This window comes from Hippocampus bargibanti, linkage group LG15 (genome assembly GCF_051943395.1).
Source record: "Hippocampus bargibanti isolate YZ-2025 linkage group LG15, ASM5194339v1, whole genome shotgun sequence".
NCBI lineage: Eukaryota > Metazoa > Chordata > Actinopteri > Syngnathiformes > Syngnathidae > Hippocampus > Hippocampus bargibanti.
Window position 1 is genome coordinate 6499225 of NC_142748.1, and position 21822 is coordinate 6521046.

General features: G+C 45.2%; 3 protein-coding genes and 1 pseudogene across 7 annotated transcripts; 2 read left to right on the top strand and 2 right to left on the bottom strand.

The window, feature by feature from the left end:
• The first annotated feature begins 287 nt into the window (after positions 1-287).
• twnk (twinkle mtDNA helicase) lies at positions 288-4388 on the top strand. Of its 2 annotated transcripts, XM_089014667.1 has the most exons (6): positions 288-903; positions 1142-1844; positions 2278-2626; positions 2700-2841; positions 3785-4117; positions 4259-4388. In XM_089014667.1, the coding sequence occupies exons 1-5, from the start codon at positions 307-309 to the stop codon at positions 4100-4102; spliced, it is 2109 nt and encodes a 702-aa protein (XP_088870793.1). In that variant the 5' UTR covers positions 288-306; the 3' UTR covers positions 4103-4117; positions 4259-4388. The 2 variants fall into 2 exon arrangements, with proteins under 2 accessions (XP_088870793.1, XP_088870794.1); XM_089014668.1 differs by lacking the exon at positions 4259-4388 and having other exon boundaries at positions 3785-4208.
• A 1590-nt stretch (positions 4389-5978) lies between these two features.
• LOC148887329 (leucine zipper putative tumor suppressor 2 homolog) lies at positions 5979-18697 on the top strand. Of its 2 annotated transcripts, XR_016117273.1 has the most exons (15): positions 5979-6049; positions 9468-9537; positions 10921-11355; positions 11427-11999; positions 12102-12224; positions 12286-12432; positions 12529-13113; positions 14153-14254; positions 14315-14422; positions 14987-15116; positions 15818-15901; positions 17206-17321; positions 17577-17762; positions 18277-18464; positions 18561-18697. XR_016117273.1 is itself a non-coding variant. In XM_089014669.1 (7 exons), exons 3-7 carry the CDS (start codon positions 10948-10950, stop codon positions 13132-13134), a joined length of 1857 nt encoding a protein of 618 aa, XP_088870795.1. In that variant the 5' UTR covers positions 5979-6049; positions 9468-9537; positions 10921-10947; the 3' UTR covers positions 13135-14030. The 2 variants fall into 2 exon arrangements, 1 of the variants encoding a protein (XP_088870795.1); XM_089014669.1 differs by lacking the exons at positions 14153-14254; positions 14315-14422; positions 14987-15116; ... (3 more) ...; positions 18277-18464; positions 18561-18697 and having other exon boundaries at positions 12529-14030.
• Positions 14058-18710, bottom strand: LOC148887330 (PDZ domain-containing protein 7-like). Of its 2 annotated transcripts, XM_089014666.1 has the most exons (16): positions 18539-18710; positions 18310-18447; positions 18061-18235; positions 17817-17993; positions 17594-17741; positions 17068-17128; positions 16504-16681; positions 16207-16415; positions 15976-16137; positions 15770-15885; positions 15599-15690; positions 15160-15251; positions 15009-15080; positions 14508-14876; positions 14299-14399; positions 14058-14235 (listed from the first exon to the last, which is right to left on the bottom strand). In XM_089014666.1, the coding sequence occupies exons 1-16, from the start codon at positions 18708-18710 to the stop codon at positions 14059-14061; spliced, it is 2439 nt and encodes an 812-aa protein (XP_088870792.1). In that variant the 3' UTR covers position 14058. The 2 variants fall into 2 exon arrangements, with proteins under 2 accessions (XP_088870792.1, XP_088870791.1); XM_089014665.1 differs by having other exon boundaries at positions 14058-14399.
• A 1466-nt stretch (positions 18711-20176) lies between these two features.
• On the bottom strand, positions 20177-21771 carry LOC148887331 (peroxiredoxin-like 2A; annotated as a pseudogene). Its single transcript, XR_016117274.1, has 5 exons — positions 21484-21771; positions 20969-21060; positions 20762-20902; positions 20525-20689; positions 20177-20450 (listed from the first exon to the last, which is right to left on the bottom strand). The product of XR_016117274.1 is annotated as a peroxiredoxin-like 2A (transcript).
• Positions 21772-21822: the final 51 nt, after the last annotated feature.

The window sequence follows — 21822 nt, forward strand, 5'->3', positions numbered from 1 at the left end:
ATTTGACATTTATAATCAATCAGATAAACTTCTTTTTAATCTGTCAAACTGTTCATTTCACTTTTTGGAAATAATTTAACTGAATTACCAATTTTCCAATATTCTGCACTTGCTATATCAATATTTTCAATTTAATTGAGTTATTTTTACATATCTACCATACCGGGATTCCACCATATGGCGCCATATTAATGAAATTAAAGAAGAGGTTATAGAGTTGAATTACGAAGGATACGTTCCAGAAATATTACACACTCTTACTTATCGTCTCTCGTTGTGTTTTGCAGGATCAACCCACTTTGTCTGATGTGGAGATTGCTTCTGAGGGGTCTCTCTCAGTTAGGGACCCCAAAGTTTTCCTCCCCAAGACATTTTTCATCCCTTCCTCTACCGATTCACAGCAGAGGTCCTGGAGCTTTGTGGGCTTTCACACTTAAAGACACTGGTTCCTTCTTATCCAGGACGTACAAAAAAGATGCCAAATTCACAGTGGACTTACCAGCTAGCACAGTCACAATCGCAGATATCAAACAATACCTACGGTCCAAAGATGTCCACTTCCATGACGGCTTTAGCTGCTTGCATATGCCCAGCATCTTTTTGGCCGCCACCTCCAAGGCTGAACGATTTTCTATGTTTGTGGACAAGACCACCGGGCACTTTTTGTGCATGGACACGCAAGTGCAGGGGAGTTGGGAGGACCTCCAGGATTGCTTGGAGGTGATGCAGGCGGAGGAGCGAGATTTCCTCAGCCCGGAAGTGCTCCTGGGGTACCCGGACAGCGCAGAGGAAATGGAGGAAAGCGAGAGGGATGCCATGGAGGTGAGAAACATCTGGTCTGCTTCGGTGCCCTTCTCGGATCTGACGGAGGATGAGGTGACACTTATTAAAACCATGTTTCAGGTAAGGACGATCGATACATACAATATAATCAACCCTTTTCATTCTATAATGACCTTGATAGTCTCAATTGATTATTTTTTTCTCCCATCTCACTTCATTTGTTCAACATATTTTTATGCATAATTAACCATGTTTGTCATGCATCAGGTTTTTAAGATTTTTTTTTGCATCTGTTAAAAAAAAAAGACTTGTGTAATCAGAATTGACCTATTTCACTTTTTTATTAATGTTTATGTAGATCACAAAGATCTCCAATGCAACATTGAAGAAGTTTGGCGTCAGGCTTTTCAAGCCCACCAAGAGTCTAGTTTTCCCCTGGTTGGGTGGTCCCAATTCCTCCTTAAAAGGTCTCAAGCTCCTCTCGGTGCAAAGCACGGCCGACGGCGCCATCCGCTACAACGACGCGACAGTCCCCAAGTGCACCTCCTACAACAACCTCTTTGGCCTCCCTTTGCTCAACCGCATGGACGTCAACGTGGTCCTCACGGGACACGAACTGGACACGCTGGCGGTGAGCCAGGCGACGGGATTAGCTAGCATTTCCCTACCGCGCGGCGTGGGCTGCCTTCCGCCAGCCTTACTCCCCTACCTGGAGCAGTTTAAGCGCGTCACGCTATGGCTAGGTAGCGACGTGCGCTCCTGGGAGGCTTCAAAGATCTTTTCACGCAAACTAGGCCTACGCCGCTGTTGGCTGGTGCGGCCTGGTGAGTTCCGGCCTTGTCCCGGGGAGGCGCTTGCACAGGGAAAGAACCTAAAGCGAATCGTGGCGACTGCGATCCCAGCCGCGCACAAGTCCATTGTGTCTTTCAAGCAGCTGCGCGATGACGTATTTGGGCAGATGGTAAACACAGAGCAAGTGGCTGGTGTCAAATGGGCGCGTTTTCCTGAGCTCAACAGGATCCTAAAAGGACATCGCAAAGGAGAGCTTACGGTTTTCACAGGTAAACAAATGATCGATTGCATGTTACTTAAAGGACAACCGACGCCTCCGGACAAGTTGTGTCCATCCCGAGATCATTTTGAAGTCGTTTTGGGACACTTTAACTCATTTTTATTGGTGTTTTGCATTTGACTAAAAATATCAGCCTGCGTGTTTTGGGTATTTAAATGCTATAAAACGTTTTTCTGGTGTCACTTAGGAAACCAAAAAAAATGTGTCGGTTGTCCTTTAAGAAAGAAAATTAGAAAGTAGAAAATTATGTTTTATGGGGACCTGGGAACGGATTATTCTCATTTTAATGGTTTCCTATGGGAAATAAATTTTTGGGATACACACTTTTTGCCTGTCTGGGAACCAATTAAGTTTGTAAGCCAAGGTATCACTGTATTTGTCTCACATACCCATGAAAATACATTCTGTGTCTCAACATGCAGGTCCAACAGGAAGCGGAAAGACTACCTTCATCAGCGAGCTCGCCTTAGATCTGTGCATGCAGGGCGTCAACACACTTTGGGGCAGCTTCGAGATCAATAACATACGTCTAGCCAAGATCATGCTAACACAGTTCGCCGTGCAGAGGCTGGAGGATAACCTGGAGCAATACGACTTCTGGGCGGACAAGTTCGAGGAGCTACCGCTCTATTTCATGACCTTCCATGGCCAGCAGAACATCAAAGCCGTTCTGGATACCATGCAGCATGCCGTTTATCTTTACGACATCAACCACGTGGTTATAGACAACCTGCAGTTCATGATGGGACAGGAAAATCTCTCTGTTGACAAGTGCGTGAAGGTTTTCGCAAGATTTCGGGGCTGAAGGAGCAATTGAGGTTATTTCTACGCTTCAAACTTCCAGGTTTGCCGTCCAGGATCACATCATCAGCACCTTCAGGAAATTCGCAACCGACTCCAGCTGCCACGTCACGCTCATTATTCATCCACGGAAGGAAGACGATGACCGGGAACTGCAGACGGCGTCCATATTTGGCTCGGCTAAGGTGAAATATATATATATATATACAGTGCTACCTCAGTTTACGAACCCGTTTGCTTACGAACTTTTCGGTTTACGAATGTTAAATTTATGAACATTTTTCCTTGGCATACGAATTATTTTTCGGGATACACACGTAGCTGCCACAATGAGTGATGTGTCATTTGCGAACAAGCCCGTTCTCCTACAATAAATTGGCAGCCGGCTTGTTTTGGTCCTCTATTCCCCGCCCCCAGTCTTCGGTTAAAGCCACGTGATTGGTCAAGAACGCAGCAGTGAGGGGAGGTGGTTTAAACGTTAAAGAGACAAGCAGACGACAGAGAGAGAGTGACAAAATGGATAGACTCATTTCAACTTTGACAACAAAGGCAGAGTGTAGACTGCAAGGTTAAAATATCACATCACTCAGGCTCCACAAATAACCCGCACAAGCCATCTGTACACTTGATGCAAAAAGCTATCAAGCCAGTTAAACAGAACACAATTGATGAGGAACTAGGTAAAATTACCGCAGAGAAAGCACCTACAAGGGATCATTCCTCAAGATGGTGAAAGAAGGCTACGTTCCTCATCAAGTGTTTAATGCCACTCCATTCCATCAAGCCATCGACCATCACAAAGGTAAATAAAATGACTATTATACAGTACAGTTTATTTATTTAATTATAATACCATAGCAGACTTATTATACATAAAATAAGGTATATTTTTTGTAGTTTTAAAGCTTAGAAAATTATAAAGTTAAATTAGAAAATTATGTTTTATGGGGACCTGGGAACGGATTATTCTCATTTTAATGTTTTCCTATGGGAAATTAATTTTTGGGATACACACTTTTCGCCTTACACACTCTGTCTGGGAACCAATTAAGTTCGTGGGCCAAGGTATCGCTGTATACTTATTTTTTGTCTTAATGTGACATCACAATCATTTTTGTAACCCGACAGGCTAGCCAAGAAGCAGACAACGTCCTCATCCTGCAGGAGAAGAAACTAGTGACATGCCCAGGCCGCCGCTCGCTGCAAGTGACCAAAAACCGCTTCGATGGCGACGTCGGGGTCTTCCCGTTGGACTTTACCAAAGCCTCGCTCACCTTCTCGACGCCCGTCAAGGCCAAACACAAATTGAGGAAGGTCGCCATCAAGCCCGAGGAAGAGGAAGGCGACGAAGCTCCCCCTAAAAAAGAAACCGTCAAACGAGGGAAGGCAGAAAAAACGCAAAGTAAAACACCAAAGTCGACGCGTAACGCGACGGCAAGTGAATGACGGGCGTTCGTTACGGTATGCCAACCCGATCATGTGACTTACTACTGTGACAATTTATACACTGACACCACCTGCGCATATTTTTTAATAAAATGTCTTGCGAATATCTTGACGATGTTTGAAAATTGAGACCCATTCCCACATGTTGACCAACAGCTGCGGAGCTGCACTGATCTGTAAGTGTGATAAAGTCGTGCATGCCTGCCTAGCTTACGCCCATTTCAAATGCTGGCTTCCTCCACCGGAACCGATAAGATCGCCAACATGTAAACTGCATGCATTTGGGACGGATGTATGTGAGGTAAGGTCAACTTCGTCCACATTCAGGACAATGTCCTCAAGCTACCTAGCAGGGCCCATTTTGGGGGTGAAATTGTTGTTGACTATTTCCAGTGCTGCTATTATGTACATCCGACACACTTTGGAATGTCGCAGCGTCTGGAGCCGACTGGTCCGGGGGTTTAAACATTAAAGACATATGTAGACGACAGAGAGAGAGTGACAAAATGCATAGAAAACAGTGAAATGTTGACTCAACTTTGATAGTTCAAAGGCAGAGTGTAGACTGCAAGGTTAAAATATCCCATCAATCAGGCTCCATAAAAACCCGCACAAACCATCTGTACACTTGATGCAAAAAGCTATCAACCCAGCTAAACAGAACACAATTGATGAGGAACAAGGTAAAATGATCACAGAGAAAGCACCTACAAGGGATCATTCCAGAAGATGGTGAAAGAAGAAGGCTACTTTCCTCATCAAGTGTTTAATGCTGATGAAACCGGCCACTTCATTCCATCAAGCCATCAACGACCATCACAAAGGTAAATAAAACCACTTTATTATACAGTGCAGATTATTTATTTAATTATAATACCATATCACATTCATTATACATAAAATAAGGTATATTTTGTGTAGTTTTAAGGCATAGAAAATTAGAAAATTGTGTTTTATTTGGACCCGAGAACGGATTATTCTCATTTTAATGGTTTCCTATGGGAAATTATTTTTTGGGACACACACCTTTTGCCTTGCACACTCTGCGAGCCAATTATTGTAAGCCGCTGGAGTACCACACCCACCAACTTAAAAGGGGGGTCACGTTGGGCAAAGAAAAATGTAGGTCACCTCAATAAATGCCAGCCATGTCTTCGCACACGGATTCGCAAGAAATGTGGATTTTTGACATGTAATGACAGTTTAGGGTTAGAATAACATCTTTTCTTTTGTTTGTGTGCTGCACAAACAAATCTGAGCTAAGGAGGTCCACCGGGCATGACCTCCTTTTGGCATAATTAGAATGCGGAGCAAAGAACAACAGGTTTGTTTCGGAAACAGCCTGGAAGTCCACAGACCTTCCTCACCCTCAAATAAAATTTGAGGGTAGGAACTTTGATGTCATTGGCAATCAACATTTTTCATTTCCACTCTAAGACATGATCAACTACTACAGTCTACTGTCACATTTTCATTACCTTAACATCTCTTGAAAGGCTGGCAGCCAATGCAAATAAAACTTTAACTTTATTGTTAAACCTATAATAATTATTATATAATTATCGTTTGTCTATCCGTAGAACTTTACTCTAACTCAGTTTTATTTCAAACCTTCAGCTCAAAACTACAGGTTTTATTGTTGTGACATGCGGATGTTACTGTTTTAACTCTGAAAGGCACAACCGGATGCATGTTGCTCGATTTCCTCCTAACTTAACTTTTACTTGCCCCAGAACCCATCAACAAACTCAGGAACCTTCACTCCGTACGTGGCGCCGTTCTCGTCGAATAATGGTGTGTCACTCACGTAAAAAAATTAAAACTTACGATTTGGTTGGTCTTAAAGTTTTGTGTCTGTTTTTAGTAACAGAAGTCGCAAAATCTGAAGTTGGATTTTTTTCGGAGTACTGTACAGCAACACCTCCGGACACTTTACAGTCGTCAATGGTAGGTGAGCTATGTTGTCTCTCAAATATGTCAGAATATTTGTGTGTTTTTGTCACTAAAAAGTACGAAACGTCTCGTATATGTCGCCGACGGCGAGGTAGTCGCGTTATCTGCCGTCGTTGTCAAGGTGTGTGCGTGCGTTCATTACCGTGTAAACGTGCTCACGTGACCCGAATGGTGCGTAACGACATTTTACAACTTTAGCATTTAAACCTGATAACTCGATAATAAACTCGTTATTTGGGTTATTCTGTGTCGGGTAGAGTAAATGACCAATACACACTTGAAATATATCTGTTGCAATACCAATATTGACTTGTGAGGGGCGCTGTGGTGCCACGAGGCTTAAGGAATGCAGGAAATAGCAGGAGTAGAAGGCTAAAGTTGGAGCTAATTAGCAAACCACTACATTGCAAATTACTTGACAAACAAAACAGGCATAAAATCTATATTTGCACACACAAAAAAACCACACGATTGTAATATTTTAATTGTGTTAACACACACACACTAAGGGATTTCTTAAATATTGAATATTTTGGGACAATTATACTTAACCCACACCACAGGATAAGTTTCTAAAAACATTTTCTAGTTTTAATTGTAGTAAAAAAATGTTAATCGGTGTATATGCACCCCAGTTTAGTAAATATATGCGGTATATCATATACTGTACATGGCAGTGACGTGCCCGAGAAAAAATGGTTTGAATGTTTGTACATGAGACAGGTTTAGTCAGTTTGATGATAAGCAATGTCAACTGTTTCCTGCATAGAATTGAAACAAACAAACAATTTTAGTTCATCCTTATCACCCTGAGTAACAAGACTGGATGACAATCACTAGTCGAAAATGGCTTGTGACAGTTTGACCTTGAACCAGATAAATGTTCAATGAGAAAGTTGTAGAAACAAGAACAACTTGAATCACATATCAAAACCCTTCCTGTGATCTTTCTTTTGTCTGTGCCCTAGTTTTTTTTCTTTTCAGGTGCACAGCATGATGGTCACCAATGTGCAGATTTTTTTTTCCCCCCACATTTCCATATTTTCTCACCTACCTTTTGACTTTTAGCCCACTTTCTTTGCCAGCGGACCATAACTGCTGCCAAGCGTCGCCATGCTCAATCAAGATGAAGAGAAAGTAACATAAATGTCTGAAAAGGGAAGCATCGTAAAGAAATAAGTAGTCTAGTATTTTGATTTGAAGTCAAATGTATTCTGTAATTTTCTTTCTGGCTACCAGGTTTAACTTTTAGCGACATATTTTTTTTTTCCTTTTTGGGGAAAGCCCCCGAAGCTAACCTGTCTTCGCAGCACGAGAAATGTTAGACATGTAGTGCCATGAATCCATGCCTGAAAAGACACAGGAAATCTGCGTTTAGCTGTGAAGGAGCCATGTCATGGTATTTTTTTGCAATTTCCTCCAAAGAACAACTCTTCTGGGAACTATTGTCCAATTGGCACCAATTTGATTCTTGTATAACCAGACAGATGAGCATTTTTTTAAAAGGCAACCCCATAGCGCGTGTCAAATGGCAACATGAAATATAGCATATGTCTATTATAATTTGTTCAACCAAAATGTTTCAAGACCCCATGATGGAACTTATACAGAAACGCTCCTATTTTTGTAGGAAGAGGTCAATTTGTCCATTTCCATGGAAGTCATCAAAGACGAACATATACCTGACTGCTACCAAATTTGAACCACGTGTACGAAACAGATGATCACAGATGGTGAGGTTTCGTCAATGTGTGTGGCCGCAAATTTAGTTGACTCGCCCTAAAACAATACGAATGATGGATCAAAATCAAACGTAGTCACCTAGTTTCATAAATGGAGACGTACTGTATGTGTATTCTGTCTCAAATGTTGTCAAGGCATGAAAGTGGGGCGAGCTCTCCCAGAGGTTACTTGAGCGGTATTTTTAACTACATTTCTCTTCATGCCACATGTTTTTTTTTTCTTTCTGGCCTGATTTTTCTACAGTTGAGAGGCCACCAATTGGTCAACATACATAATCAGCGTGAGGTGAGACGAGGATATTGTGTGTGGGTGCAGATGGGATGCTTTCGCAGTGACGGTCTGCGTCACCGTGTTACATAAGGGCTTATACCGCCTGAGGGTGTTGGTGGTCGGGGGGTGTTTGTGTGGCCGTTTGGCCTACCGGCATGCTGCAAGGGAACTTTAGGTTGCATTCCATTCATGTGTGTTTTTAGGTAAACAAAGTCGTTTTTTTGTCGTGTAATTATAATTTATGGTGAGTGGAGCCATTGTTTAGAACATTTTCATGTTGAAAGTTTTTTTATAGGGGTGCAATAGATGTGTAATCCCATTAACCTCACTTGAAATTGACCTTAATTTAAAGAATCATTGACTCCCCTTATGCCATCAAAATAATAAAATTTCCCATTGACAGTGATGTAATTATGGAAAATGGTAAGAAATTTTTCCTGGCACGTTAACTCGCCATCGATGACACTAATGTTCATATTAACAGAAAATGCCTTTTTGAACACAGTACCATTAATATTACTGGCCACTTTAAAAAAAAAATGCTGTTATTTTTACCCATTCACAAATATTGCCAATGGGTTAAATGAGTATTTATTTTGTGGACATGAAATACTCAGCCAAATTACATTCCGGGCCAGAACATGTTTAGAGGGGGATTGTTTGGAGATTAAATCGTTATGTAGCCCCTCCCCGCTGGCATCTGTCATTAATCACCAGCAGATTTGAGCAGATTTAGGCGGCTGATGAACGCGCCCTGACGGTGCACGTCATTGATAGGCAGGGAGAGGTTCTGAGTGGGAGGATACATGATACATATAAAAGAAAGAAGAAGTCATTTTTTTGAAATGGTGCAGTGATCTCTGACAGGTTTGATATAAATTGGGTGAAAGTCTCATCTAAAAGTCTCAAAAAAGGCATGTGTGTAAATATCCAGGAAGTCAGCCATTTTAGGGTTGATTTGCTACTTTCCGATGACCCCTTCGAGTCGGAACTGTGCATATCAGACAAATAGTCGAGTCTTAATTGTGTAAAATGTTTGTTTTCAATAACGTGTGAGCCTAGCGTGCCTGCAAATACAAATGAGACGCCACAAAACCTGAAACTTTACTCACTCATCTCCACAAGGTCACATCTCGACCAAATATTCAGAGTATAGAGTTTCTTGAAGGCCGTGTTTACTTTTGGTTCACATACAAACACTCAAGCAATGTTCTCGCGTGAAGGTGTCTTTATATTACTGCTCACTCTTGGTTCAACGTTGACTTGGAAAATCCCCTCGGTTGCGTGAGCTCGGCTACCGTGACTCAGTTTTTCCCCCCATTTTCTCTTGAATGTTTGAGTACAACTAGCGACTAGTGTTTTCTTCTCTCTTTCTCTCTCTCCTCTCGCCAATTGACAGAAGGAAGACCCACTTGCGACATTGGAAGGATGCTTTTATGAGGCCTTCAAATTTAGAGCGTCGTTGACAGGTGAGTGTGAGTTACAAGTAAATTCTGTGAATGATCCTGTATTTGTATTTTTTGACATCCTATCAGGTCGACCACTTATTTTACTGCATTTTTGAAAGAATAGAAGGTATCAAAAAAGTAGGCCAGCAATTCTAGCAGTTCATGGGTGACATAGATGTGACGCTGAGGTGTTTGCAGTGTACGAACAGCTTTGTTTTTAAAGCCGCAAGCAGATTGCTTAGTACCATAGTGGCTTGTTTTGAAAGTAGTCGCTCCAAAGGACGCTTTTAGCAGCAGCAGCAGCGTCCAGTGGGAGCCTCGACCCACCCCCTTCACCCTCCAAGTATGCATGGCCTAGCTTTCTGCTCCCACGTCCGCGCCGCTTGTTATGAGAATCTATATGAGGGCCTCTCATCTGAGCCATCAGGCACCTGCGCGAGCTATAGACGTGCACAAAATAGACCGCCAGTCGGTCTACATTGCTTGGGAGGCTCTTTTTTTTCCCCCCATGGAGTGCCTCCCCAGGCTCAACCGATGTGTGGAAACGGTTTCCTTTGTTGCTGCCAGCGTGCTCCAAGCCGTCTCGAGGGTCTCCAAAGAAAAGAGAGTCTTTTTGCATGCGCTGCCCCACGAGCCCGAAAGCCTCTCAAGGCCCGTTTGTGCTGCTTGAATGGGCCTCATCAATGACTGAGACCGTTTTGCATGTGTGTGGGCCACCGAAGGAGGGAATGGAGGGCGGTCATCGGTTCCAGTCTACTGTAGGTCATGCTGGTTTGCACTTCATATGGTGTGCACTTGCGGAGCAGCAGTTAGCAACGTGGTAGTTTGTTTCATATCCCCAAAAGTTTGGAGAAACTTAATCGTGGCAATATTTGGCAAGGATTTGGTGACTTAGCAGTAAAACATAGGACATTGCAAGGCATGTTTGTTCACTCAAGCACGCCTTTGTATGCTCAAGAGCCATATTTAATCACTCAAATAGAACTTAATAAGGCTCACAATCATTTTGGATTGGATTGGACTTACCTTTATTTGTCTCGCAGTGAAGAAATCTACATTTCACAGCAGCTAAGTGATGAAAGGAAGGAAAGAAAGAAGTAGAAAGACAAAATACAGGAGCTGCTGGAAAGGCAGCCACTGTCGTGGCGCCATCTTGAAGTCAAAAGAACAAAAACAAATTGATAACATGGCGTTTTAACTTGGCAGTGAGCCACATTTTGTAACTGTAACAGTGCTTTGTAGAGTAAATACAATACAATACAAATTAAATATCCGCAATTAGTAACTTAGCAACGCAGTGAAGCATTTGGTTGCTTCAACGGTGCTCAGCTGAACTAAGCACACCACTTGGATTGTTATTTTTTCATGTCCGATAATATTTATAAGCATGTCATTTACTTTCAGAAACCTCAAGGCCACCTTGCGTCCATCATGGCTCTGGTTCAGGCTGCGCACATCCCCGCCGAACCTCACAACGTGGGCCGTGCCGCACGCTCCCGGAGGCGACATCGCTCCGGCCCCTCGCCGCCAATCAACATGCCGACGACTGGCGCTTTGGACCTCCCGGCACTCGGCTCACGGGAACGTCGGGTTCGACGGGGGACCTCCTTACCTGGCACGGAATCTCCTCAGGAGCAAATCGTGGACAACCGCAGTCCTCCGGCGGTGAGGACGTCCAGTCGAAGGCAGGAAAGGTGGGAGTATGTGGATGACTGGAACGACCAATACACGACAGCCGTCAGGCCGACGAGATACCAGGAGGAAGTGAAAGAAGGCTTGAATGGGAACGTTGGAGGACCACCACCCAAATTGATACCTGTGTCAGGAAAACTGGAAAAGGCGAGTTTCACCGGCAGACATTTGTCGAATTCCAACATTTAATTGAGAAAGATGTGTTGTTTTACCTTTAGAACATGGAGAAAACTGTACTGCGCCCCACCGCTTTTAAACCAGTGATCCCCAAGAGCCGTGGCGCCATGCAGTACCTATCCCCTCGTCACGGCGGCAACTTACAGGAAAACCAAAATATCCCTTTGCGCAACGCCCACCGGGACCTATCGCCCTCCGCATCAGAGAGACGCAGCTCGTACAGCGCAGGGCGGAACGGCGGCGGCGGGAGCTGTGGCCACTCGTGCTCAGTATCCGACTCGGGACGGAACTCGCTCTCCAGTCTGGCAGGCGGAGACGGGTCGGCGGTAGCGGGGGGTCACACGGAAGTGACCAAAGGCGCCTCCTCCGCGGGGATCCATGGACACTCCAACTCGGACAGCGGACGCTCGTCCTCCAGCAAGAGCACCGGTTCCGGGTCCGTCAGCGGCCGGGGTCAGCCGCTGTCGGACTGCGGGTCCGGCGGGCGCTCGCCGGGCCTGGTGGATAGCTACGACGGTGTCGTCCGGGATCTGGAAGACAAACTGAGAGAAAGAGAGGCGGAGCTTAAGCTCCTCCGAGATAGTCTGGATGACAACGAGGCCGCCATCTGTCAGGTAACGAAAAAAAAGACTTCACCGTGATTTCAATTAATTAGCGGTGAGTACGTTCAAGTGTAGTCTCAGATATACCAAATGAACTGCGTGCTTGTGTTTGAGGTCTACGAGGAGAAGCAGAAGCGTTTTGAGCTGGAGCTGGAAGAGCTGCGGCAGAGCTGCGCCACCAGGATGCAGGTGGCCTCCCAGAAGGCGCAGCGAGCCCAGCAGGTGCTTCAGATGCAGGTGAGAACCCTTTTCGCTCACCAGAAAACGCATTTGGTGTCTCATCTTTTCATTCTCACAGGTTCATCAACTCCAGCACGAGAAGAAGAAGCTGCAGGAGGACTTTGCGCAGCTCCTAAAAGAACGTGAACAGCTGGAGGAGCGCTGCACGTCCTATGAGCGTGATAAAATTCAGATGGGCCCGAGACTGGAGGAGACCAAGTGGGAGGTGAGTTTGAGGACGAGGTAATAAAGGTAATAAAACTTTCCCGAAGCCGTGGAACAATTTTAGCCGTCTTGTTTTCCGCTATGATTTTTCTGCCAGGTGTGCCAGAAATCTGGCGAGATCTCGCTGTTGAAGCAGCAGCTGAAAGAGGCGCAGGTGGAGCTGGCCCAGCGGGCGAGCGAGGGCGCATCACTTTGCGGGCAACTGCGGGACGCCCGCGGCGAGCTGAACAACACCCAAGTCCTCCTGCAGGAGGCCAACGGCACCGCTCGCTCCCGAGCCGCTGAGCTGGAGGTATGCGAGAACGAGCTACAGCGACGCAAAAGTGAGGCCGAGCTGCTCCGGGAAAAGGCGGCGCGGCTGGAGAGCGAGCTGGCGCACCTTCGGGAACCTGACGGAGAGCGCGACGTACTCCGGTGCCTGGCCGAGCGCATGCGGGGGGAGTTGGCTATTGAAAGGCAGCGGGCCGAGAGGCAGGCGGGCGGTTTTGACGAGGAACGGCGGACGTGGCAGGAAGAGAAGGACAAAGTTCTGCGTTATCAACAGCAGCTCCAGCAGAACTACGTGAGCATGTATCGACGTAATCGTCAGCTGGAGCATCTCTTGAGGGACCTCAGCCACGAGCTGGAGAGCCGAGACCACGACGACGATGAAGGCAGCGGCAACGAAATCGTCTTTGATGAGGTCGCCGCCACAGAAATTTAATTTGATTTTGTAAACATCACAGGTGGGGGTTTTGTTTCACGGAAATCAGTAGTTCAGTCTTCCTATGAAAAACTCAGTTACACTATTATCAGGACATGGTAGTGTTATCATATTTTTTGTTGTTAACATTCCTGTCAGCTTTATTCATCACGTTCCCAGTTGTGTGGAAAGCATCCGAGATGGACTTCTTTCCGCCTGAAACAGTCTCGGGACAATAGAAGCCAGTTTTTGAAGAATCAAACTACTGTAGTCAAATCGCCTCGAATTGACGAAAAAGTGCTTGTATTAGCCGACACATTGACAGCAGATCCTTCACTCCAATTTGTTTAAATGAAAAATACAAAAACATTTCTGGAAATTATTGAACAGTTAAAGAAAAAACATTTACAATTTGATATGAAAAACAATTCTAAAATGTATCGATCCAAATTTTAACAAGTAAAATGGAACAGTTTTATTTTCTTAAATAATTGCATAATTCCATTTAAATTTGCTTGTGCAGTACAATTAGTAGATTACATTTTTTTAAATACATAAACTATTTTGTGTCAATTTTGGTCAATACGTGTTTTAATTTATCTTCAAATGACCTGGCCCATTTCTCCATTCCAAAAACTAAAAACTACTACGTACTACTTTCTTTCTGTGTGATCATTTTACTTCCTTCCGGGTTCCAAAATAAAACAACAAAAATCATTTTTTCTGGTCATCTTCTGACCAAAAAGAATCTTGAGTGCACTCGTCACTGTGAATAGACCAAAGAAATGTATCCACAAAACCTGCTTCAGTTTGAAATGTTTGTCGGTCTTCCACAGCACGTAAAAAAGTACAAATGTCTATTTTCACTTTGTTGTAAATCGTGTTTTTTTAATTAAAAGTCACACTGAAATATTCAATTGCGGTTTTTGTTTCTGTATTTGGCCATCATTGACCGCTCGGCTGTTCTAATGATGTGTTTGGAAGCTTGCAGGGCACTTTGACCACCAGCATCATGGGGTTTTTGGTCTTATCGCTAAAGGCCTTTCGGATGAGGTCGACGGCATGCTGATGCGTGACACCTTGGAGCGACGCGCCGTCCACACTCACCACCTCGTATCCGGCCTGGAGGACAATACGAAAGGTGAGAGTGTTTAGAGGTCGGACATTTGTGTTTATCTCGTTAACCTTGAGCACATCGCAGGTGGAGGCAGCTCCTCCCGGGAAGATCTTCTCCACCTTCACCACTGGCTGGATTTTGGATTCTATCCCGCCGGATATACTGATGCCTGTGACACCGAAGAGGTCCATTGTGCGTTCTTATTTTTCTCTATTGTTGCGACGGTGGATGCAAAATTGAGCAATAAACTGAAAACATTTGATTTTTGCGCACTCACCCAGCGACTGTTTGGTCTTGGAGATGCTGACCGTTTGCAGTTCATACTCTCGCGGGGAATGTCGTCTATTTAAATGTACCGAACCCGAAATATCCTCAAAGCGCTCAGGCTTGCCTCTTCCTACATCAGGGTTGTCAATGAGTAGCCAGTTAGGATCCGGTTGACTTGCGGGGATGTGTTGATGCTCCTCCGTGAAGTGGTATCCGTCCACTGGAATGTCGAGTAACGGCGTGAAGGCGGCGGTGGGGCGGCGCCGCCGCTGCCTGCACGCTCGCGGCCCCGAAAGGCTTAGCTTTTCCAGCTTGTCCACCAGTTGGCCCTGCCTCTCCACCATGGCTGCACTTTGTAGCTCAAAACCTCCTTGCAAATCTGAAACAAGTCATGGCTGTATTTTTTTATTTTTTATTTTTTGTATGTTATTGTTCTGTGCAAATTCCACCAAATGGCCAGTATGACATTTTTGATAGTTTCTCATACAGGAACCAACTTGAGGCACCAAACCTGGGATGGGCGTTATAAGGCGGCGTTTTGGTGCGCGGCCAGATGTGGGGGAGCGAAGAGGCGGCGTTCGGACTTATTGGAGACAAAAAAAAAAAAACACATTAAGAGGTAAAACGCATAACCTATGTGGATGTATTTTGCCTTAGCATACCTGAGCGGTATTTTAGGATGTCGTACGCCTCCACCTCCACCGCTTCGACGGCGCTGTTGAATTCACGGAGGTGGGCTGCAGGAAGTAGCATCCTGGAGTGAAACAATGGACTCTGTTTACTGTGCAATAATAATAATAATAAATCATAATAATAATAAATGTCATAGTATGAGGCCTTAGGGTGTATGGTACAAGGTATACACTATACAGTAATCCCTCGTTTTTCGCGGTTAATGGGGACCAGGACCCTCATCTGTAAACCATGAGATATCCTCTCATTGGGTGACCTCAGCGCAGGGAACCAATCAAGTTACAGCCATGTACAAATCCTCTTGAATCATTCGCCATTTTTTCCCCTATAAAAAACCACACTGATGCACTGAAACCGCGAAGTAGCTAGGGACCACTGTACTTCAAATGAGTTCATCTGATGACTGACCTGACCTCCCTGAGCAGCAGCAGTTTTTCAGGTCTGTCCAGCACGGCTAGCAGGTGGCGTATTAACGTCTCCACGCATCTTTCTTCCACATACTGAGCATGGAGGCACAAGTGGTGTTCCACTCCTTATTTTTTTGATACAAATTAAAGGAAAAAAATGTCAGCTCCATACCGTCCGACAGGCTTTCATGACCGCTTCTGTCTCCTCTTCCGTCAACAGACGCTGGGCCAGCTCCTCCACTGTTCGCAAGGTCTCCTCTGGAAACTCTACAGGTCTTGGACTCAAACCTGGACCAGGACAGAGGTATGTATCTCAAGTTTCTCTAGGTTTTATCGCACCCCGTTTCTGTTTAGTTATTGGACAAAGGGGGTAGCTACCTTCTTTGTCAGTGGACAACGACTTGGAGCGCCCCCTAGAGGCGTCTCTCTTGCGTGCACCCCCAAAAAGCAAGTTGACCAACGTCTTGGAGCGTTGCAGTGCACTTTTCTCCCCGGAGGGCTTTCCCCCTTTCTGCTTCTTAGACTTCTTTTGGCTGATCTCTACGACACATTTATGTCAAAGTACACACACACACACAAATGTCTTGCTGTCTTTTGTCCGAGACACACCTGCTATAGTGACCTGGCTCTGCGAGCGACTGATGGGTCGACTTGGTCTGCTGAGGGCCAGCAGCACCGCCGTCTTGAAGGATGCCTTTTTTAGACTGCCCTCATCTTTGTCCTCATGACGGATAGCGGTGTCCCTCAGCAGTGTAGTGGCTCCTCTGCTGCGCGTCGTCTCTGTCTGGATGGCGGCCTCGCTACGCTCCAATTCAAATCTACCATGTTAAAAAAAAAAACAAGCACCATTGTGAAACATGAACGAGAAGAGAAAATGAAGCCCCAAAATGGCCTCTCCTACTCCACCTTTGGTCCTCGGTGGAGATGCACACATCCACCATATCGGAGACAAATGGCAGACTGGGCGGAAACATGACTTGGGACAGGCCGCTCAGGGAACTGACCGGCGTCTCCGAGGACAGTGAGGATGCTGATGAATTGGACTCTGACCCCAACGAAGAAGATTTCTGACCCCCGTTAGCCACTGTGAGAGAAATCAACTTGAATGAGGACTCAATGAGGTCTGGCTTGCTTTTGAGGGAGTTAAATTCCTAAGTTATATGGGTCTGGAGTTATATGAGCATGAAATGAGGGGAAACTGTCCAAAATACAATGCAATCCTGGTTTATATAGCACTTTAACAACAGCTAAAGCTAGAACAAAGGGCTAACATGGAAAAAAAAGGCAAATGCTGCTCCTTTGTAGGAGTGTTCCTTTATCGGCACCCAAGCATGAAAAAAACAAAACCCGAACAAATTGCGAAATGGCGCTCTACGTCATATTTTCAATTCTCAAATAAATTTGTGAATGAGTTAAACTAATCTAATCATAAAAATACAAATAATCTGAGGTCAACAGAGGCATACATACACTTGCTGAGCCATCGGTACTCTGCAACCATCTCCTTATAAGCAGGATAGCGGCCAGCTTCCTGGTGCGGGGAGGTAAAAATATGTAAATTAACTCATATTCTTAAACTTTAATGATATTTTCACTATTTGTGATCAGGAGTAGCAGACGATGCAAGACGTCGCACTTTCTTCTGCACCCGATCCTCGCCCGTCTGTTGAATAATGCACAACGTCCTCGGGTATTTTCTTCAACACGGCGAAACCTAAGCTTGGGTAAGTGAGGAGGAATATTACGACTGTGTGCCAGCTGTCTCTCACACACACACACACACACACAGTCGCTTTAATTTATGCCTCAGATGTAATTGATAGTGAGTTCTGGGTTTGATCCCGGAAAAAAAATTTAAACTGCCATTTTGAGGTATCCATCTACAGTTTTTATAAACGCAAAATTCACAAGTCTTCAACAACTAACATGGTTGTTTTTTGTCATCTTTCTCTCCTCGTCATCTTCATTGGATTGTGCAGCCTAGTTTTACCCTCACCTTGATAGTCAACATGACGTGCGTGTGGCTCTTCAGCACCTCCACGGCGTTACTATGGCTAATATCCTCAAAGCTCACACCATTAGCGGCGAGGATCTGATCTCCCATCTTGATCCCGTTCTGCTCGGCCAAGCCACCTGGATCCAGCCTGAGACATCCAAAGTCGACGGTATGTGAAAACGGGATATATTTGGAGAAAGTTTTAAGAACGGTCGGTACGTACTTGGAGACATAAATGCCCAAACCAAACTCCTTCCCGCCACGGATGTTAAAACCTAGGCAGTAGTCGTCCGAGGTGGTGTACATGTGGACGATCCTGCGAAGGGCGCTACTCGCGCTAGCATCTGATGGCGTGCGTCCGCTTTCCTCCACCACCATGCGCCTGTGTATCAAGTCCACCCTGGAAAAGTACCACAGGATGGATCATAAATACACGAGCGAAGTAATTGCCTCTAGTTTTCGCTCACCAGGTGGTCTTCTCTTTCGAGTAGCGTATCCCGGGCACTTTCCCCACACGCCTCACCACCATCCTCAACCTATTGTTCCCCGTTAGCACCTTAACGGCGCTGCTCATGGTGATGCTTTCCAGGCTGACGCCGTTCACTTCCACCAGCTTGTCGCCAACCAGTAAGCCGGCCTCCTCTGTGCACAACGAACACTTCAAAATCTCTCTTGCCCCCCAGCCAAGGTTACCCGACGACGTCGTGGGATCCCACCTGCCGTGCTGGCGTCTTCAACCTTGCTAACAAAGATGCTGAGGCCGTGCTCGCAACCGCCGCGCACGCTGAAGCCCAGTTTGCCGTCCTTGCTTTTGTCCACCGTGATGGTGTGAAGGTCTTCGCTGTCATCGCCGCCTGACGGACCCATAAATGTAAACATCTAGTCTTCCATTGAAAAGGATACATCATTTTTTTTTTAAACATTGACCCTTATTTTCTGTCTTACCGTCCACCGGCGAATTGATGAGGATGACGCGACCCATGGGTGAAGAAGATCGGATTCCTCGGCGATTCCGCTGCTGCTCCTTCTTGCGTACGACGTTGCGTGCGGCAGAGTGCGGCTTCCCCTGTGTGCCGGGGGCCTTCTCTCTGCACGAGGGGTCTGATGAATGTGCCATGGACCCTGCCGGTGCCGTTCAGATGTCTGCGGCGGTAGAAGGAAACACGCCATTTTGGATCAAGATCTTATTTGTTGAGTGTTCTAACCTCATTTGGTGGTTAACGAAGGTCAGTACTTACGTTTGTGACATGCTAGCTGATGTTTTGGTTTCCTGCAGTCACATGGCCGGCTATTCTTTCCCATGATTCATCTCTCTGCTTCCTGGTGAGTACTAAATGAAGACTATCATGATATTTGGAGACATTGGTTGGTAGTTTTCTGCTTCTTAGTTACAGGGAGAAAAGGCATCTTTTTGTGCAATCAAGAGATCAGTGTATTTTTTTTCATGTCTATGAACATTTAGTACAGAAAATGTGTCAACAGATGATGTCTGAAATGTGATTGTTTAAATGCATAAATATGAAAACGCACATCTGGAAGCAGCACAACACAGGGAAAAGCAATGAAAGGAAGCTGAAAGACAATTTGGAATTATTTAATAAGTTATCATGGACAAAATAGAATTAACATCAGTCTGTGATTCAGATCTTTTTAGGCTAGCAGAGAAGGCTTTGCAGGCCTTGACTGTCCGCCACTGCTGTAAAGTGTGAGATTATCTACTATCTGGGCGGTCAGGAGGTCACGTGATGCGCTGCTATGGTTACATATGCCTAACTTAAAACTCACGTGACGTCACACCAGGGCTTCCCCCAGGACCGTGGACAGCGACAGCGTCAAACGCTGTCGCGAATTACCATAAAAGTACGCACGCAAATGCGTCTATCGTAACTTGACAGCCACTCGAACCACTTTGCCGATATCCAAACAGAGTTTTGACACACAAATGCGATTGTAATAAAAACTCACCGAGCAGTATTCAAACGAAGGCATCAAGCTAGCTATTCCATCAGTTCTGGTGAAAAGTGTTGAAGTAATCGTTCAAATATTAATGCTCCACTCAAAGTATTTTTGTTATACTTTATTTTACTTAAAATTATCCAGACTAATTCAAGTCGTTCGGCGCATGAGAATCCATTTTGAGTGAAAGGCTCGTCTGTCGAACCTGTGCAGATTCGACACAAGCCCCGCCCCCTGCTGCACGCTGATTGGCTGGAGACCAGAGTCGAGGAGAATCTGATTGGGACTGTATGTTAAACTCAACAGTCACTTTACTCCACTTAGTATAACCAAAAGTAATTACCAAAAGTACAAGAGCTTTATCATGATGCTCGGTTTAGATATTTTATATAGTTATACTTTCATGTACATTAAAATATTGGAATTATAGTTTTGCTGTTAGTATTAAAAAGCTTTAAATGTTTTCAGTTCTGACTTAAAGAGAACTAAACAATGAAGTGTCCAAAGTCAAAGAGCTAATCAGCTGAATGCTCTGCTCCTCATTGTCATTAGATCACACAAGTGCAATAATGAGGATTAGAGAAGGCTATGATATAGTTTTGATAGGATATGAACAGCAGCAAGCTCTTGGGTGCCATGACATATTTTATTATGTAATAAAAGGAAGCCCATTCTTTAAAGCATCAAGTCTGTTTGCTCCGTAGAGTTTGACAACAGAACCGTCATGAACAGAGTGGGAAACTTTCACTACACAAGTCAACTATGCATGCATCTTAAATTACGCTGTGACATTTTTCTCCATGGTCACAAGCTCCTGTGGTATTCTCCTGACCGCTTGGATCACATCTTCGATGTTGACCTTATCGCCGAACTCAATTTCTCGGTGTTCCAACAGAATTCCCTGGAAGAAAGAGGAAAAAAAAGGACCATGGGTAGTTCCTGATTTAATTATAGATTGAATTGCGTCAGTTCTACCTGCTGCTCGGGCCCGATAACAAAAACACCCCCCAGCACAAAACCCTCTCCCATGACATTTCCCTTGAAGCCCTTTCCGAAGGCCCTCAGACCGTTCATCCACACCCCCGCGCGAAGAAACGCCAGGAGGCCCAATCTTCGCTCGCGAGGCCCGAAGAAGCGCCTCTGCGGTGAACAGAAACTCTTGTGTGAAAAATCAGCATCACAAGGGAGCACAAGACAAACCACAGAAAAGACCTTTTCATCCAAGAAGATCTCCCCCTTGAAGTACGACCTGAAGTTCTGAACCTCGGTGCCGATGTTCTCCTTAACCACAGCGTACAGGGGGACCCCGAGCTGGTCCAGCTGGGGCTTCAGAGAGGACAGCTCAGCAGCTTCCTGGATGACAATGTCCTGCTTATTTAGTTATGCTGAGAACCCTTAATTAGCATCGCAACGTGTTACCTCTCTGCACAAAAATCATCCTGGCCTGCGCACCGCCATAATGACAGCACCTCTCTGCTCCCATAGAGACTTGGCCGTCAACTTTGTCTTCTCTGAAAATTAAGAAAATGGGCAATAGGTTAGAGCAAAAGAGGTCACAGTGGAAAGTGAAAAAAGGAAGAGGGTGAAAGGGCAAAGTGGATGAATAATATGAGGCAAGGGTGGGTGAGTATTAAGGAAGTACAGGGATGCATCTGGGCAAATCTATTACGATTAGCGCATATTCTGGTTTTGTATATTTGTATACTTCAGCAATCTAGTCAATTTTACAATTTGGCCCCCTTTTCAAATACAAAGTGGAGACTTTTTAATTTCCCAGATGCATTCCTGGAAGTAAAATGGGAGGAGTAAACCTACAACGTGATTGAAGTGGGTGAAGGACTCACATTCAGGATTACAAGTGAAGAAATGAGGTGAAGGGTGAGCAAGCGGTAACAGTGCAAGCTCCACAAAGGCATTTTTTTTAAACCGCTCACCCGCAGTCAAAGTCGTTAGCTCAGCTTCTTCGAGATGCAGGATGCTCGCCTTCAGCGGTGCCGTGAGGAACATATCCGTCACCAAATTGAGAACTCGGGCCACCAGGCCCCCCGCGGCCGCTGCGGCTTGAATCAGGAGAGCCATTCCGCTACTCTTCGGACTTCCAAACTTCTTCCTCTTATGCTTCTTTACCTCGTCTGACGTCCGACGCGCGCGTGTAACCGCGACGCCTTCGTGTGCGCGCACGTCACAAGTTTTGTTTTGATCGAACTCAGCCGCGACATGGCTGTGACGTCATAGAGTAGTCATTGTGTAAAGGCACAACCGTTTTAACCCTT

Bases quoted from the DNA above. Each gene is read 5' to 3' on its own strand.
- LOC148887329 (XM_089014669.1), top strand. From the start codon at position 10,948: ATGGCTCTGGTTCAGGCTGCGCACATCCCCGCCGAACCTCACAACGTG. The intron at 11,356-11,426 runs GCGAGTTTCACC...TTTTACCTTTAG, and splicing joins TGTCAGGAAAACTGGAAAAG to AACATGGAGAAAACTGTACT. The intron at 12,225-12,285 runs GTGAGAACCCTT...TCATTCTCACAG, and splicing joins AGCAGGTGCTTCAGATGCAG to GTTCATCAACTCCAGCACGA.
- twnk (XM_089014667.1), top strand. From the start codon at position 307: ATGTGGAGATTGCTTCTGAGGGGTCTCTCTCAGTTAGGGACCCCAAAG. The intron at 904-1,141 runs GTAAGGACGATC...ATGTTTATGTAG, and splicing joins TTATTAAAACCATGTTTCAG to ATCACAAAGATCTCCAATGC. The intron at 2,627-2,699 runs GTGCGTGAAGGT...TCAAACTTCCAG, and splicing joins GAAAATCTCTCTGTTGACAA to GTTTGCCGTCCAGGATCACA.
- LOC148887330 (XM_089014665.1), bottom strand. From the start codon at position 18,710: ATGGCACATTCATCAGACCCCTCGTGCAGAGAGAAGGCCCCCGGCACA. The intron at 18,448-18,538 runs GTAAGACAGAAA...TGGGTCCGTCAG, and splicing joins CATCAATTCGCCGGTGGACG to GCGGCGATGACAGCGAAGAC. The intron at 14,877-15,008 runs GTTTGGTGCCTC...GACTTGTTTCAG, and splicing joins CCTTATAACGCCCATCCCAG to ATTTGCAAGGAGGTTTTGAG.